The sequence below is a fragment of the Hemiscyllium ocellatum genome, chromosome 2, assembly GCF_020745735.1.
Source record: "Hemiscyllium ocellatum isolate sHemOce1 chromosome 2, sHemOce1.pat.X.cur, whole genome shotgun sequence".
NCBI classification, from domain to species: Eukaryota; Metazoa; Chordata; class Chondrichthyes; order Orectolobiformes; family Hemiscylliidae; genus Hemiscyllium; species Hemiscyllium ocellatum.
Genome location: NC_083402.1, coordinates 114340756 through 114359406, shown reverse-complemented (window position 1 = coordinate 114359406; position 18651 = coordinate 114340756). Strand labels below are relative to the sequence as shown.

Sequence of the window (18651 nt, the reverse complement as noted above, 5' to 3'; positions counted from 1 at the left end):
CATGTCCCTGAAGCTAGGAGAGATCAATAACATTAGCACATATTAGGAATAGATCTCAGTCCCACCTTACATTCTGTGATGATCAATTAGAGGATTATCATACAGCATTCATAAAAGCATACAATTCCAGAATCCCTCCAGTATGGAAGCAGGTCATTCGACCCATCAAGTTCATCCTGACCCTCTGAAGATCATCTCACCCAGACCCACCCCATTCCTGTTACCCTACATTTCCCATGGCTAATCCACCTAGTGTGCATATTCCTAGACACCATGGGCAATTAAGCATTGCCAACCCACTTAACATGCACATCTTTGGACTGTGGGAGGAAAACAGAGCACCGAGAGGAAACCCACACAGACACAAAGAGAATTCATCCATTCCACTCACACAGTCATTCAAGGCTGGAATCAAACCCAGGTCACTGGCACTGTGAGGCAGCAGAGCTAACCTCTAAGCCACTGTGTTGCCCTCTTCATCTTCCTGTACTTTTCATCTTGTACAACTGATGAAGTTCGTTTGGTATTTGCACAAATAAACAGCAAAACCAAATAACCACATTCATTCATTCCCATGATGACCACTGGTTGTCATCCTCGTAATTCTTTATTGACCTTACCCCTTAATCCCAGCCATCGGATTGCACTGCAATTGCCAAAATCTAGCAAGAGTCTCCCAAACTGCCCAAAGTTCCCTGAAGGAAATTAAAACTTTGTAACTGTGTCACTATGTTGTTTTAAGTTCTAAAAGCAATACAGCAAGGGAATGAAAGATTAACTGTTTAGTGGCGCTGAACACAAGACAATAATTCTTTGATATGACAAACAGTACAAAATCTGACTGCACCCATGCTCATCTGATTGCAGCATTTCGCTATACATTTCCTAAAGCTTCACATTACACGCAGTCTGGCTTTCTGTTCATAGCTGATAACAGATTTTCTTATCTTTCCTCCCTATAATATAGGATGAGAATCTAGAGGGTTAAGACTTGAGGGTGGGAGGAACAAGGAAGAAAGTGGAGTTAAGGCCACAGCCAGATCAACCATGAAGACATGAGGGACAGAAAGGCTTGTTCCTGCTCCTAATCTTTACATTCTTGCATTTGGAAGAGACCTCCCTTTCCTTTTCTCATTTCCAGAGGTGGAGATATCATGCAGCGTTGCCAATGTTCAAGGATTGATCTGCAGGCTCCAAAAAATAAAAAAAAGTTCATTTCTAGGACATGGCACCAGCTAAAGGACGATAAAAAAATTAATCACTAGACTTTCTGAAAAAGTACTTTTTTCGGTTCCTTTGATCAATTTCCTTCATTAACTATGTTTAGATATTTTCAATCAAGCGGTTCAGATGTGAGATGATACAATTCTGGGGCAGGTGGGACTTGAACCCAAACCATTTGGCTCAAATATAAGGTCACTACCAGTGCACCCTTAATTTGGTTGGACAATATAGGAAATGAGGGAAATGAGGGAAATGAGGCTGTTTGACGATTATCCAATCAGGTCATAAAAAGTCTCTTCAGGTTTTCAATTGGTTTGGGAAGAGAGTGTTCCATGATGATGGACAAGACAGGAATGTGAGTATGGATGATTTGGAGTTGTGAAATCATGTGATGAGGCCTCCAGAAATGGCATTCTTGTGAGTTACAACTGGATAAGAGAGTTGACAGGAACACAATGGCTGAATGACCTCTTTCTGTGGTTTAACCATTGTTTGATATGATAGATCTAAGAGTTCGCAATAGTAACTCTAAAGTATTAGTGTTTTCATACTCCAAATAAGCCACCTCCTTTTGACACAATATGGCACCTGGGACAAACTTTTTAAACAGTACCCAAGTTAACTTATGTTAAAAATGAGGCAAAATGATCCAGGTTTAACCAGCGCAACCAGATGATTTTGAATGCTGCAGAACAGGATACACTTTTGCAACAATGGTTCCTCACCTGGAAGGTTATTGCTCTTTATTGGACTCAAATGGAGAGATACCAAATAAACTGCAGGTTGTTCACCAGGCAGAGGTGGTAAAAAGCCAAAGGGGAAGGTCAACTCAAATTTTGGATGCTCCGCACCAGAGAATACAGATTACAGGACATCCTAGGCCGAGGTAATGAGGAGGTTATCATTCTGTAGTCACAGTTAGAGGATTGTGCATGGCCTAGAGAACTAGTTTGTAAAACAAAACAGGGAAATGAGAAAAAATATAAACCTAAAAATAAAAGTGCACACAAGCATTTGAAAATGGCCCTGTAGTCCTACAAGATCTTCTAACTTTCAAGCTTTACCATTACAGTCAGCTGCTTGAGTAATAAACTCTTGAATTCCTTCCTAACTCTCTTTAACCTCTCTGTTTCTCTAATTTTTTCCTCTTTGACAAAAACAATGTTTTTGCACAATTCTCCTGACATCTCATTAATTCACTCATTGTCCAATGTTGCCTGTTTGAATTCTTGGGAGTTCCTACATCTTGGGATCTTTTAACACGAGGCATTATGCAAATACAACATGCTATTGATATTGATAAGCACAGGTAAAGACTTGGGATAGAATGCTGATTAAACTAAATGGGAAGGAAGAATTATCGAGGGGAATACCTGAAGTAGAATTGCTGAATTTCTTTAGTGCTTCAAACAGGTTGTGAAAGGCTCCCATGTTGCCATCCGTTTGGCTGTAGAGAAGAATCTTCTTGGCATCATAAAACAGGCGAGAGATTCTGAAACAAATGGGAATGACAGAGTCAGAAAGAATGACACAAAAACAAAAGTCTATTTCCTGGAGTGGTGCTTGCTTTCCACAATGAAGGCACTGGTTACATCACTGACAGACTTTGATCGATTCAAGGCAGGCATTCCAACTAGAACTTGGTTTATCTCATACATCCAAATATTTCTACATTAAAGCAGAACACATACAGAAAGAAACCTGATGGACCCTAAATTCAAATCTGCTCTTTAAGTAGTACAGGTCACAAACACAATTTAGTCATTTTGACCACATTGTCTCATTTAAAACCAAATCTCTGAATCAGAAGATCCAGCACATAGTACTTAATAGGTACAGGATTGCATCATGCCTGCTGATCCCAGAAGTGAACCTTGGGGTGGTGGGGGGGTTGGGCTGGTTAGAAGGCTCACTTTTGATTACTGAGAACCTCTATTGTATTAAGCATGATTATGCCCTCCAGCCCTAACTCTGCACACCCCCTCACCTTCTGCAAGTCATTCCTCATGCCCTTTTACTCGGTATGTACAATGTACAGAAGTAATGAACCTTGTAATAACAATGGCAAGTATTAAAATATTGGGAACAACAACAAAACAATTCAGAAATGTTCATTGTAAGATATTGTTGGATCTACAACAATATTAGAGGGCAATCATAATATCAATAACAAGAGCTCGAGCTATTTCACACTTCTTAATCCAATCCAAATAAACATTCATCATTGATAAAAGTGATCACAGAAAAGTAACTTATAGTGAACATTATTAGAGCTTAAAAATGTGTTGCTGGAAAAACGCAGCAGGTCAGGCAGCATCAAAGGAACAGGAGAATCGACGTTTCGGGCATAAGCCCTTCCTGAAGAAGGGCTGATGCCCGAAACGTCAAGTCTCCTGTTCCTTTGATGCTGCCTGACCTGCTGCGCTTTTCCAGCAACACATTTTTAAGCTCTGATCTCCAGCATCTGCAGTGCTCACTTTCTCCTAGTGAACATTATTACCATATTTCCAACCAACTATCTACTGAACCTGTTCCCAAATGTCCTCATTATGAATGTTTGGCTGAATTCCAAGTCTCCAAGACAATTTAGTTTATCTTGCTTGATTGGCATCTTTATGTGACTGCAGTAAGCCATTTCTTCTGCAGCCATACTTGGTAATTTCTGAATATTGTAGAATCAGATCCCATCCACCATTTTTAAATGGCTCCAAAGTCAGCCCAATTCCATGAAACACTATGATCAAGTGTCCAAGAGATTGCATAACAATAGCAGGCATCTATAAACTGCTACCAAATTAACACATTTTGGGAAGAGTGAAAATACTTAGAGCAGCAGAATAGCACTAGTTTCTCTAACACATCTCCCACCTTCACCTTCTCACCCTATTCCACATTCTCCACTTTTCACTCAAATCTCCAGTATCACAATGTACAGTTTCCAAAAAAAACATATTTGCACAATTCTGTTAGTTTTAATTAAGTAAGTTACTGCTTTAGGAAAGCAACTGTACAGGACAACGCAACTGTACAGGACAACTTTATGGGGATACTGAGTTATGCAGCCCAATTACTCAACTGAGACAGGTTGCTTTTCCTAATCTAATCCAATTTAGAATATCCATAATCTTGATAAGATTAGTTTAACTGTAAAATGACAAGTGACCTTTACAAAACACACAATAAAATTATATATCATCATTAAGCCTGTGATCAAGTGTCATGTTCATCTAAGTTCCCCCTGTATTGCTAAACAAGCTTTCCAACTAGCCACAGATGTGCACCTACTGCAAGTGCTCTTTCAGGGCAGCTATTCGTCTTAGGCAGCGGTGTTAGTTTTAATGCATATTTATTAAACAGAAAAGCTGCTGATTACGCAAAAACATTAAATACTCAGCCCTTTAGCTTTCGCTGGGGTACACCAAATACTATGCACTATAACCACAAGCAACTCAATGAACTAATACAATCATTGACTCACATCGATTTATCAAAATTTCCAACCACTCCTGGGGATTCACCTGGTGTTGGGTAGCGGAAACAGGGGTTGTTTGCATTACAAATAATTCCTTGAATCCACGGCAGAGTCCCAGCAGATGGCATTGCCTTGTTTGGGAAGTGGCCTGAAGAAGACAGAAGAAAGAAGAAATTGCAGTCACTTATTTACTTTGTGCAGAATTCATGTGAATGTAAATTCATTTGATTCCATTAATATTAACAGGACAAGCATGCTTTTGCCGACATTCCATCCTAAGACAGTGCTCCACTATATGATCCTGGTATTCAATGGTAAGTGTAGAGTGCAAAAGAAGCAAAGGTAAATTTGGACCTCAGGTTCCCAAAGCTCTCCATGACTGGAGGCTTTTTTATCCTCATGTGTATGTCTGTGGTGGACCATTTGGCAGAAGATAATTGCTGAGGTTAGTCAACAATTCTGCAATCGCTGAATTTTGCTACAATAATGTTGTAGAAGATGAACTAAATGGACATTGATCCTTTTGTGCAAAAATTCCCAGGATACTATTTCCAGTTTAATTCCAAAGCAGTTTCAACTCATTCTACTTGTCTGACCACAATCTATTAGGCATCACCAGCTTTCACACCACTGATCTTCCTCCAATGACTCCCACATTCCCATTACTTTTCCTGTTACTTCTATAGATTTGCAAAATGTTAACTTGGATTACTGATTACACCAACATAGAAGGAGGCTGTTCATGCCATGATGTTGTGTCAGCTGAGTGAGGGAGAGGAAGTGAAAACAACAAAGCAAACACATTATATGTAAGATATTCAGATAAAACTAGGGAATAAGAAACTATTAATAAATCAAATAGCTAACAGAGCAACTGATCTTGAATTGATCTATCCTCTTTATGATGAGATCGATCACAAATTTTAACACTAAAGTCGGTGGAGGATGGGACTAGAAAAAGTAGGACCTTACAAAGCATACTGGCACGTCTGTCCCACTGTTTCCTTTATCTTCAGTTGATTGTACGCTCCCATTTTTTACACAGCCTGTTAAAGGTCCTGCACACGTAAGAAATCCTTTGGGTTTGTTTGTTGAATAGAGTCAAACTCCAAAATTTGTTTATTTTCTTCACATGTTATTGTCCAGAACCAGACTGCAATTGTGACTATATAACAATAACATATAGATAGAAAAGATTTCTAAAGATTTGTGCATGGGATCTGGACATTGCTAGCTAAGTCAGCATTTATTGCTCATCACTAATTGCCTGGAAGGTAGTAAAAGGTTACCCACATTGCTGTGGCTCTGGAGTTACCTACAGAATGGCAGATTTCCCTCCCTAAAGAACATTAGTGAATCAGATGGTTTTAAAAACAATAATTGTCGGTGGTCACATGGTCAATATTGAGCCATTTTTTAAATCCAAGGTGTATGTTGAATAAAAACTTCACCAGTTAGCATGTGGGATTCAAACCCATGTTCCCATTGACATTTTCCTAGAGTGTTCTTCGAGTGACATTACCACTATGCCATGGCCTCCTTCTAATTGCTATGTCTCTTAAATGATCCTTGAACAGAACTAGCTATTTTCCTAGTGCACCACATGTGCATTTACTGCATGGCCATGTATCCATGCAGCTTAGCAGTCTTGTCATCTTTGTCCCTTTTCATTTCCAGACCAACCAGTTAGGTGCTCCAATTGATCAGTACTCTTCCATTTTTTGTAGACTACATGTCCAACTAATTCAGATAAATCGGCAGTGAGGGACAGGGCAAACTGTTTTATTCCTTATTGGTTCAGGGTATACAAAAATAGCTAGTTGGTCAAATTGAGTTGATGAAAAAGCAGAAGAAACAGATAAAATCTGATGCTGAATATAAATGACTCCTTGGAAAAGCTGGTGCTCTTTGAAAGAAAGCCCTTGCAAATATCCACATGTTAGCAGTTAACGTTGAAACTCAATCCATTTTCAATTCATATCAGCACATGCATGGCTGACAAGGCTCTCGATATAATATTAATTGCAAGATTTGCAAATCATGCTATCTTCATACAGAAACATCTGACTGAAGTTTTAAAGCATTGCCAAAAAGACTTGTCTTCTGTCACTGAGCCCTTGCCAACAGGTTATTGTTATCAGATCAACTTTTGAGATAAAGTGAGAAATTATTGGTGACTCAGACCCTTTCAATTATTGAGAAATATCTCTGGCTGTTCATCTTTTACATAACTACTATGTCTCGGGAAGACATTTAATGTCAATCACTTTGTCCAGGTTTTTAAAATGTCATATAGTTTTAAATTGTCTTTTACTCCCAATGCTCAATTGAGATGCATGATGTTTATAACAAAATGCTGCTTTCTGCCTGACCAATTTCTGATAACTGATAGTTTGTAGTTGAGATTAGCTATCAGTTATTCCTTCTGTAATCTGTATTACATCAATTTGTTTTGATAAAATTTAGACCTATACCAATGTCATATCACAGATGACACAGTGCTGAGAAGGTCCAAAGACAGCATCAATACATTACATAGCATATCTATCCCAACCTAAAAAGTAGGTAGAAATACTGACTTAGCAAAGCAATAATTAAGCTGCTATTTTCTATGCAAGACAAGTACCAGATGCCTTGTGTTATCAGTTCCCACGCAGTGGCTTAAACATGTTGACTGAGAAATAAAGTCTTGCCTTTGTATCAGCCCTTTCTCAACTGTACAATACACCATAGGATTTTGCAGCTGGTCAATTACGTTCAAAAATATTGTAATGTTAAAACACAGACCAACAATCACAGTGCCAAGAACAGTACTGTGATAATAATCAGAGCATCTGAAGCTTTGGTCTAAGAATAAGTATTGACCACCTGAATCTACAACCTTCTGTCAAAATCATGCCATGGGATTGTTTCTATATATAACTGAGTGAGCAACCAGAACACCAATTTATCGTCTTATCCAAAATAAAACAGCTCCTGTGACAGTGTGACCTAGAGTCAATACTGTCTACAGTGAAGTCCCAAGTTAGACTTCATGTTCAAGTCCCTGGAAAAGTTGTTTAACCCATAGCTCTCTAACTCAAAGCTAAAGGGTGTGTGACCAACTGAGTCATGGTTGAATAAGTTGGTTTTTCGGAAGAAGTGGTAACAAAAAATAATTGCAGAAGAACGGAGACAGGGTCCAATACTGCTGCTAAAATGAACAAAGAATTTCAGATGCTGAAGGTTTGAAACAAAAACAGAAATTGCTGGAAAATCTCAGCAACTCTTGTGGAGAGAAAGCAGAGTCAGCATTTCAAGTCCAATGACTCTTCTTCAAAGATGAAGCAGTCGGCAATCCCACTCAAGAACATTTTTTTCTCCTGCTACAGCACTCTCCTGGGTTCCCTGACAATTAATTCTTAATGCTGGCTAAGTCATTAGTGTACAAACAAACAATGACACACAACTACACACATCTTATTCTTATGCTGTCCACTGTCAAATTTCAACAAGCTCATATGCATCAAGAGCCAATGATTTCTGAATGGGCCTCAGATGAAAAGCAACTGAAAAGAATGAAAGTAGATTAAGGTTGTTCAGTGATTTATTGTGATGCACTACCTCACAGTAACCAAATGTAAAACTCTTGATTACTCCTCATTGCCAATCTTAGCTTAATAAATGGGCTAAAAGTTTGTTGCTAAAAACTGCACTCCACAACTAAATGCTGCATCAGCAAGCTTTGTTTTGGAGGCTGGGCAGTGAGGAAGGTGAAGCAACTAAATTTAATGACATAGTTTTGTGTTTGTACATTGCAAAGTCCCATGCGAATGCCACAAGTAAACCAGCTAGATCCTGTACAACAAGGACCAATCCTTCCTCCCTGCTCCCAGCTACCCCCGTAACTACCAAGAGCTTTGCTCAATCCAAAGCTTGGGGACTTGATGTCACTGCTGGTGCCTGAGATGCTTGTCTCATGAGCTGGCGACAAGATTATGATGCCAAGTTGAATTAAAGTTATTATTACAGAGATGAGTGGGGCAATAGAAGAATCCTTTGGAACCCCCAAAAAGAATAAGCCATGGAAACAATCCACCATTTTGGCATGAATCCACCATTTTCCCCGTGGTGCAAATTCTCCTCAGGAAAATTTCCTAATAAAGTGTACCGTATAAGACATAAGATCATAAGATGATCATAAAATGTAGGAGCAAAAATAGACCATTTGGCCCATCAAGTCCATCTCACCATCCAATGAGATCATGGCAGATCTGATAAATCTGATAACCTTATCAGCATCGCCCTTGATTTCCTTACTAATTAAAAACCTATCTATCTCAGCCTTGAATATACTTTGTGACCCAGCCTCAACAGCCTGCTACAGCAAAGAATTTCACAGACTCACCACTTTCTCAGACAGAAAAAATACTCCTCCACATCTCTGCCTTAAAGGGGATGACACCTTACTCAGATTATGGCCTGTGTTCCTAGACATTCCCTCAAGGGAGAAACAACCTGCCTGCATCCCCTATCGAACACTGAATGAATCACATATATTTCAGTAAGCTTTTGTCTCATTCTTCTAAACTTTACAGGCCCAATCTACATTACCTCTCTTCATAAGAAAATCCCTCCATACCTGGGATCAAAGTAATGAACCATCTCTGTACTGCCTCCTATACCACTATTGTTTCATGAGATAATGGGGCCAAAACTGTTCACAGTAAACCAGCTGTGGTCTGACTAGTACCTTGTACAGATTTTGCAAAACACCCCACATTATACATAATCATATCCAAACAGCCCAATCCCTGATTGGCTCTCAATATGTCACTCTATGAAATCATTCTGAATATACTTTATGAATTTTTCCTCATGATTACTTCTGCCAAATTGACATTCCCAATCTACTTGAACATTAAAATCACCCAAAAATCATACACTGTGTTTTTTAAAATTATGTACCCTTATTACCTCCTATTTATTTGCTGTCCTACAGAACAGTTCCCATTAGGGATTCTATAGACTGCTACCACTGGAATCTTCTTCCCCTTGTGTTATTTCTTACTCCAACAAATGGACTCTTCAGCATCCAATATATATTACCACAGTAATTGATAGTGAAATCACAAAACATTCACCTCAGCTAAAATGACCATTATAGAGGGTGAAGACTAGGAGGTGGGAAATGATAGAAGGTGTTATTTACTTCTTGAATAGGATAGCTATGTTTACCCAGCAACAGATTTAAATCCCATTAAGAGTTTGATTACTTCTGTCTGACCTTAACTAAACTGGAGAATTATCAGGTCAGCAACAGCTCGTAATTACATAATAACAGGATATATTGTCAGTCACACAAGGATTTTCAGAAGTAAATTGTTCATTTGGACAGAATCTGACACATGAAATTATAAGTACATGAGATGTTAAGTGCCTGCACAGTCCTTTATGGAACAATCAGAGATCAAAGCTGCCAGAAATCTGGTGGCCAGGTTCATTCTGACCAAATTCAAGGTTCATTGAAACTGTGCAAGATTAGACTTTACACAGCAGATCAAACACCGCAAAATGGCTGGGTTAGGATGCACGCCTCCAGTGTGATATCACATGTTGTGTACAACATCCCCTTTTTCTTATTTGTTCACGGGATGTGGACGTCATTAGTTAGGCCAGCACATATTGTCAATTCTTAGTTGCCCAGGACAGGGAGTTAAGATTCAACCACATTGCTTTGGGTCATGATTTAAATGTAGGCCAGATAAGGTTTTACAAACCAGTGTTGGTTACATTGATGTCATTAGGCTAGTTTTTAAATTTCCAGGTCTTTTTGTGAATCTGCCATGATGGGACTTGAACCAGTGTCTCTATAAGAATAGCCTCTAAATTACTAGATCAGTGGCATTACAACTATGGCACCCCTCTCCCTCTCCATAACAGGTATTTCTACCTGAAGAACAGTGACAACAGCAGGATGTACAACCAATGCCATTGTCTCCTTACAGGAAAGTAGCTACCATCAAATTATAATTTCAAATTTGTTTTCCGTTTCGTTATATGTCAACCAAAAAGGTTTTCTTTTTGAAGTGTTTAAAACTAAGCGAATAAAGAGATTTACTGAAGGTTGCCTTACCTAGACTTTATAAAGTGAAATGATAATTTGGTAATACTTAGCAAAAACCAGTAGTTACAACTCAAAATTACTTTTCTATTGTTATCCGCTTCAGAAGCTGAAAGAGATTTCCCTTTGCACATGTACCAACAACATTGTGTCTGTCGACAACCATTGGATTTCACAGAGAGGGAACAATACGAGACAGAAACTGCTCAATAATAATAACCCCATTAGGTGGCATTAGAGGAATTATGGCTTTTGTGCTATTTCTTGAAAGTAGAAGATTGCATGACTGGAGCACAAGCAAACAAGCTCTTCACATACAGTATAGGTTTAAAATGGTTAAACAGCCAAAGCAGTAGAATGAGATCAACACTTACACTCATGCTGCTCATATGGAGGGTAGGACAATCGCACAGAGATCAATATGAAGAACAGAAAAAGAGGCCACGCCACCTCTATCAACAACTGAAACTGAAAAAAAAGAGACAAACATTACAACCATAGAAGTTTCTTCAAAAACCCTTGTGAAGCATTTTCATTATAATTTCTTAATACATTTACTTGAAGAATGTTGACATATTTTCCCTCCTTTCTAACAGGAGCTAATTTCCCAAATATCAATTTCTGAAGGGAACAACCTTTACTCAGAGATCATTCCATGGGAGGCAACAGTTCCCAAAGTATTTTGTCCAAGCATTCAGACTTTCCGTGAGCTTGAACATTTGGGAACTTGCAATGTCAACACAACAGACTCCAATCATGCTTCCTCCTAATGTCCATGCACACGCATTTCCAACTGGTTTCCTCAGGGATTATCACTCTCACACTTCACTTGAGGGTCTTAGAGTCTAATTTTAGTGCCTCACTCCTGCTCAAACAAACCAGAATCAAAAGGGCAGCACAGTTTGTCTTGGAGTGACATTGAGTAATACATCATCCATGTTGGAAACATTTCTAACTTACTCATCAATCATAATGTCTCACAAGTAAAGCAGAGTTTTAATTCGGGTTTAATATATAATCACACTTTCACAAATGAACTTCACTTGAAGTAGTCAGTTTGAGAATGCTTCAATATCACACAGTGATCTTTCTTCTAAAAATAGCATTCACTCTTAATATGATGCATGGATCATTGAACTGTTCATTAATTCCAACATTCTGTGTTTTTTTGTAATTTATTGTGGGCATCACTGGTCATTTAATGCTGATCCCTAATAATGCTTTGGAAGGTGTTGGTGAACCATCTTCCTGAACCACCTCAATCAATGTGGTGCAGGGAGACCCATAATGCCAATGAAGAGGGAGTTCCATTCTCAGTGACATTAAAGAAATGGTGATATATTTCCGACTCGAGGATGATGTGTGGCTTGGAGGGGAACTAACAGGCAGTGCTGCTCCTAAATATGCCCTTGAACTAAGTAGTGGAAGTTATGGGTTTGGAAGATGCAGTCACAGGAGCCTTGGTTAGTTATTACAGTGCATAGATTCATAGAATGTTAGAGTACAGAAGGAAGCCAAGTGGCTCATTGTGTCTGTACTGGATCCTTAAAAAGCTACTTGGCTGGTCTAATCCTCTAAAACTCTTCATTTTCAAACATATATATCCAGCTTTCTTTTAAAAGCTCCCATGGAATCCACCTTCACCACTCTTCCAAGCAGCATATTCCAAATCTTAACACTGCTATGAGTAAAGAGGTTTCTCTTCATCTCACTCCTAGCTCTCTTGCTGACAACCTTGTAGTTATGAGCCCTAGGTACTAAGATACCAACTAGTGCACCTTGTAAATGTACACACTGCTGCCACTGTGCATCAGTGAAGGAAGGAGTGAATATTGAAAGCTTTGGATGGTGTGCCAAACAAGCAGGCTACTTTAAGCTGTATGATGTCTCGCATCTTGAATATTGTTGGGGCTGCACTAACCCAGGCAAGCAGGGAGTACTCCGTCATATTTCTGGCTTGCATCGTGTAAACAGAAGACAAGCTTTGAAGAAATAGGAGGTGACCTTTTCACCACAAAATACCCAAATTCCCCCATGCCACAGTATGTATGTTGAGAGGTCCAGTTCAACTTTTGGTCTGTGGTAACCCCAGGATGCTGATCATGGTGTAGTCAGAAATGGCATTGTCAGTGAATGTCATTAGATAATGGCTGGAGTTTCCCTTGTTGAATATCACCATTGCCTACAGTTGTATGGCATGAATGCTACTTGCCACTTGTCAGACCATGTCCTAATGTTGTCCCGGTCCTTTTGCATTTGGACACGGTAGGCTTCAATGTCTGAAGCGTCAGAAATGGTGCTGAACATTGTGCAATCATCAGCAAACATGCCCACCTCTGACTTTATCGTGGTGGGAAGGTGATTGATCAAGCAGATAAAGATGGTTCAGTCTAGGATGTAAATATCAATTCATATCAAGATGCAATATGTATTACTATGTACATAGGCCACACCGAGAGGGTCAGTGGATTCAGATGACTGGGTAGTGGGCTCAATGAGATTTTGATAAATTGTATCCCTTTATATTGCTGGATGTGATGAAAGTGAAATATGGCAGGTCTTTGGAATAATTCAAGCAAATGACAATGAAAAGTTTTGAAATCTGCTACTTCCCCATTTTAGACAATAAAAATCAAATAATGAATTGGGTGTGAACAGAACAGGATTCTAATAAACCACAAGCTATTACCTCATCTCTGATATAAAACAGGAAAATGTTATGCAATAATGTTATGTAATAATCCACCTGCTCACAATTATATCAAGAATAATGCTCCATGAATCAAATATATTGATTGCACTATTTTTCAACCAATATTGCCTTTAAGAAGTTTTATTTTTACAAACACAAGCAACTAGGTGACAAAGGCAAGAAGCATCAACAATATATTGAACAGTTGTCCATTGTGATGCCATGTTACTCCAGCCCTTACTCATTGCCTGAAGTGAAAGATGTGCTCCCTTAAAATAATTATATACAATTATAAAATTAAATGCATTAGACCAAGCATTCTTCTCCAACATCAATCTGTGTCTTGTACATAATTCCATTCAACACTAAGTGAAGTAGTTTTTTTTGTAACATTTAGCAAATCTGATTAAACATTCAAATCTCCTTTGAATTCCTCCCGACATAGAATGAAATTTCAACTCTAAACATAAATCGATCAGCTGTAATATCTGACTCCAACTGATGGACTGTAACTTGTTCTTTCCCTAAAGTAGCAAACAAAAACATCCAAAGTTATAATATAATATTCTATCCATTAGAAACAGTCAGACCGTAACTCAAAGGCCATTTGACAGTTGATTGGTCAAGTCGGAGGCATTTACTGCTACAAGGAAAATAGATCGCTTTTAACTTTGTTATGTTCTGAATTATATGCAAAGTGAGAACTCCATAAAGGTCACTTGAGTTACCAGTGGTTTAATTTAATTTTTAGTCGTTTGACCTGCTGCCTATCCCGTTTGCGTGATGGAATAAATTAATGTTGGGCCATAGATGTCAGCTTTAAAGGTGCTCCTATCTTTGTAACAGTTCTGATTGTGCATGTTGCAACATGGTAACTTGGATTTTGTCTGCCATCAACTCCCTTCACAATAATAATCCAGAAAGAAAAGTTACTGGGAGCTCAATCCATGCATGCAATGGCCTTGATTCTGTGGTTAGCAGTGAACAAATGATACTCATCATTCATTTCATTTATACCCAGTCAGAGATCTTCTGTGGGTTTTTGACTGTGACTTGCAGTAAATACAGCTAGAAAAAAACATTACAGATTCATCAGAGGACAGGCAAAGCTATTTCATTTTCAGGAATCAGGTTGATAGGTCCACATTGATTCAAGCTACAACCAAAAGAAGTATAAATTTGAATATCACATTGGCTATGTTTGCTGACACTGCAACATGTGTGTTGTGTGCTGCTTCAAATCACACTTGTGCAGATTTCAGGGTTTATGCTGAGAGGCGGGTAACAGATCTAGATGGATGGGGCAGGGGGGCAGAGAAATCTGGACTGGGGAGGATGAATGGATGGGAGCAGATGAGAGAAGGTTGAGGAGATCTGGATCTGGGAGAGAACCAGAGAAGAATGGGGTAGCGAGTTGGGGGAGGAGGAATGCACATGAGAGCCTCTCAGCTGTTGACCTCCCTTCCCCAACCTCTGGCTTCTGGGGCCTCTCAGCTTCTCAGTCTATAGGCTCCCCCTCTCTGCTTCTCAGTCTATAGGCTCCTCCTCTGTCCTGTACACAGTTGAATGTGTCAGCAAACAATTCAACATTGAATCTAGTATAGGAAGTGAAATAAAGAAAGTGGGATTGAGAGAGTGAGGTGTAAAAGGTAGAAAATAAATCTGAAGAAGTTGATTCAAAATGCTTAAAAGTAAATTTTCACTGCCAGAGAGGTTGTTTGAAAGTAGCTATGATTTCTCACATCATTAAAAAAAATCACTTACATTCAAATGGACCAGACATAAATAGTTCTGGCATGTTTAGTAGGTACTTGTAATGTCAGCACTGCAAATTCACACTCTTAGTATATTTGAATGCCAAATCTCTCAATGAGATGTTGTTACAGTGAGACTTCCAGAGGAGCAGACAACTCTCGACAGCACCCTCCAACTTTCAATTTCAGTGTGCATCCACAAAGATTGGGAAGGTGCTGTCCAGTTTACTCCTTATAAACAGTAAGTGCTGACTTTCACACTTTCTGGACTGATTTGTATGAGCGTACTATTTCAGTTGACTTGTTCCTTGGGAGACTTATTGTAAAAGGAAAAGGGGAAGGCAATGTAAATTGATCAGATTCAATCACAGCTATATACAATCTGGGACAAAGGTTATTGTCAAGATTTTTCATGAATAATAAAAGATCTTTTCTTCTTTTACAGTTGTTATAAAACTTAAGATTTGATGCAAGATACGCAGAGAACCACAGAAATGCTTTGATTCTGACTCTTATGAGGGGGTTACCCAAAGCAATATATTCATTAAACACATAGAAATGTTCCCTAGATCAACTGGAGTTTTTGGGTCTTAATACAAGGTGACAAGAACTTCAAAGTGAGAAGTTTAAATACCAATATGGCAAGCTGGTACCAAACTGGCGGTGATCTTTGCATCCTCATGGTCCACTGGAGTAGTACCAGATGATTGGAGAGTAGCAAATGTTATTCCTTTGTTCAAGAAAGGCAATAAGGATAATCCTGGGAACTATGGGCCAATCAGTCTTACATCTGTGGTGGGCAAATTATTGGAGAGGATTTTGAGAGATAGTATTTATGATTATTTGGAAAACCATAGCTTGATTAAAGATAGTCAGCATGACTTTGGTAGGAGCAGGTCATGTCTCACAATCTTTCAGCTTATTAAATTCTTTGAGTATGTGACAAAACACACACATTGATGAAGGTATAGCAGTGGATGTGGTGTATATGGATTTTAACAAGGCATTTGATAAGGTTCACTCAGAGAGTAAGGAAACATGGGATACAGGGAAATCTGGCTGTCTGGATACAGAATTGCCTGATCCATAGAAGACAGAAGGTGGTAGTAAATGGAGAGTAATCAGCCTTGTGCTCAGTGGCCAGTTGTGTTTCACAGGGATTGGTTCTGGGGCCTCTGCTCTTTGTGATTTTTATAAATGACTTGAGTGGGGAAGTGGAAGGGTGGGTTAGTATGTTTGCGGATGACACAAAGGTTGGTGGAATGGTGGATAGTGTGGAGGGCTGTTGTAGGTGCAACAGGACATTGACAGGATGCAGAGCTGGGCTGAGAAGTGGCAGATGGAGTTCAACCTGAAAAAGTGTGACGTGATTCATTTTGGAAGGTCAAAATTAAATGCTGAATATAAGGTTAAAAGCAGGATTCAGTGTGGAGCAACAGATCCTTCAAAGTTGTCACCTAATTGATAGATGTTAAGAAGATGTATGGTGTGTTGGCTTTCATTAGCAGGGGGGTTGATTTTAAGAACCATGAGATTGTGCTGCAGCTCTATAGAGCCCTGTTTGGGCCACACTTGGCATATTGGTTCAGTCCTGTTCGCCTCATTATAGGAAGGATGTGGAAGCTTTCGAGAGGGTGCAGAGGAGATTTACCAGGATGCTGCCTGGACTGGATGGCACGTCTTATGAAGTAAGGTTGAGGGGGCTTGGGCTTTTCTCATTGGAGTGAAGAAGGATGAGAGCTGACTTGATAGAGGTGTACAAGATGATGGAAGTCATAGATAGAGAGAAGAGCCAGAGACTTTTTCTCAGGGTGGAAGTGGCTATCATGAGGGGGCATCATTACAAGGTGGTTAGGGGAAGGTTTAGGGGAGATGCCAGAGGTAGTTTCTTTACACATAGAGTGGTGGGTGAGTGGAATGCACTGCCAGCAGTGGTGGTAGAGTCAGATACATTAGGGACATTCAAGCGGCTCTTGAATAGGGACATGGAAGATAGTACAATGAAGAGTATTGTAGGTTAGTTTGATCTTAGAATAGGATAAAAGTTTGGCATAACATTGAGGGCCGAAGGGCCTGTACTGTGCTTTCTGTTCTATGTTTATGTTAAAACATTGACTTAATTTACTGAGAAGACAGTAGTTGCATTTAAAAATAGGTAAAAGGTACTTTGTAGCATTACAAATTACTTGTATTCGTATTTAGAAAAATAATGTTCCCTGGACTTTATACTAAAAGAAAGTGTACCTCAGTGGGTCACCCAGCATTATGATTACCTGGTTATAGTGCATCAAATTCTTTGTGTGAGCTTTTAATGTACACAATTCACAGTGGCAAGCACTACATGCATATACCCTGCGCAGAGAGTTATCATACCCAGGTATTATATTACACAATCCAATTAGGTTATTCTGTCTTTTGTTGTAGGGCATTGGGAGTAGGGTTAACTTAATGAAAATAATATACTCCTTACAGCAGAGGGGATGAAGGTTTAATAAAATCACAAAGGGTTTTAATAGAATAATTAAAGAAATACTGTTAATGGCCTGAGAGTAGGCAATCAGAAGGTCACAGATTTCAGATGATAGCCAAGCAACAAGAGAGGAGTTTTAAAATCATCAAATTGTTATTGTCCTGAAAAGAAAAGAATAGGGTTGTTAACAGCATGGGCTCCACCTGCATGGTGTTAATTTTGGATTCTCTCTTCTGGGGAAAATAGATGTTGATCACATGGGGAAAGGCTGCTGGTCACAGCACAGTCTGGAATGAGATACATTTCACTTTCGTTAAGGCTGTAACGAATATTTTCACAGAATCAGTGCCATAAAATATGTCAGAAGAACGGAAAGCATGGAGGAGGATACAGGAAAGGGTGGGAAGGAAGGCAATTTGATGCTGCAAATAACTTCAAAGGAGCAAGAAGAAAAATGTAAACAGATAACAAAGGCAAGTCACAATTTTCTTTCAGTTTTGCAATTCAGAAAGTCAGAACTTTGCATGGAAATTACTGTTTGAATATTGAAGGGGCTGCTTGGTTTACATTTCATATGAAGGCAGCTTTAGAGAGCATTCCTGCTATTGAATCTAATATGGGAATTGGGAACAAGGACATTTCAGTGACAGGGCACAAATGCTTGAGTTTCAAGAACTGCAATAGGACAACTTTGCTTTGCCAGTCAGCTCTTAATAAGCTGATTGGCGTGCCACCAGGTGATTTAACTCAGTGGGGGTGGGTGGGCATGTTAGTCACCCTCTAACCTGCATTCCCCACTCTTACTCTACACGGACCATAAAGTGAGGAGAATCATTGCTCACCAACTATATTCAAGACAAATTAGCAATATCAATAATTCACCCACAGCGTTGGCTTCAGGAGGAAAAATGTGACGGAATTCACTGGAGTGTAATG

At 39.2% G+C, this 18651-nt stretch overlaps 1 protein-coding gene across 3 annotated transcripts in view; it reads right to left on the bottom strand.

Moving 5' to 3' along the window:
* The window catches only part of LOC132824570 (phospholipid-transporting ATPase ABCA1-like), a 164586-nt gene that overhangs the window by 106241 nt on the left and 39694 nt on the right, over positions 1-18651 (bottom strand). For 2 of the 3 annotated variants that reach the window (XM_060839183.1, XM_060839182.1), the window contains exons 3-5: positions 11174-11267; positions 4703-4844; positions 2598-2716 (exon numbers count right to left, since the gene is read on the bottom strand). In XM_060839183.1, the coding sequence (XP_060695166.1) occupies positions 2598-2716; positions 4703-4844; positions 11174-11267 (355 nt within the window). Of the gene's footprint in view, positions 1-2597; positions 2717-4702; positions 4845-11173; positions 11268-18651 lie in introns of those variants that run through there. The other variant, XM_060839184.1, reaches the window with a different exon arrangement.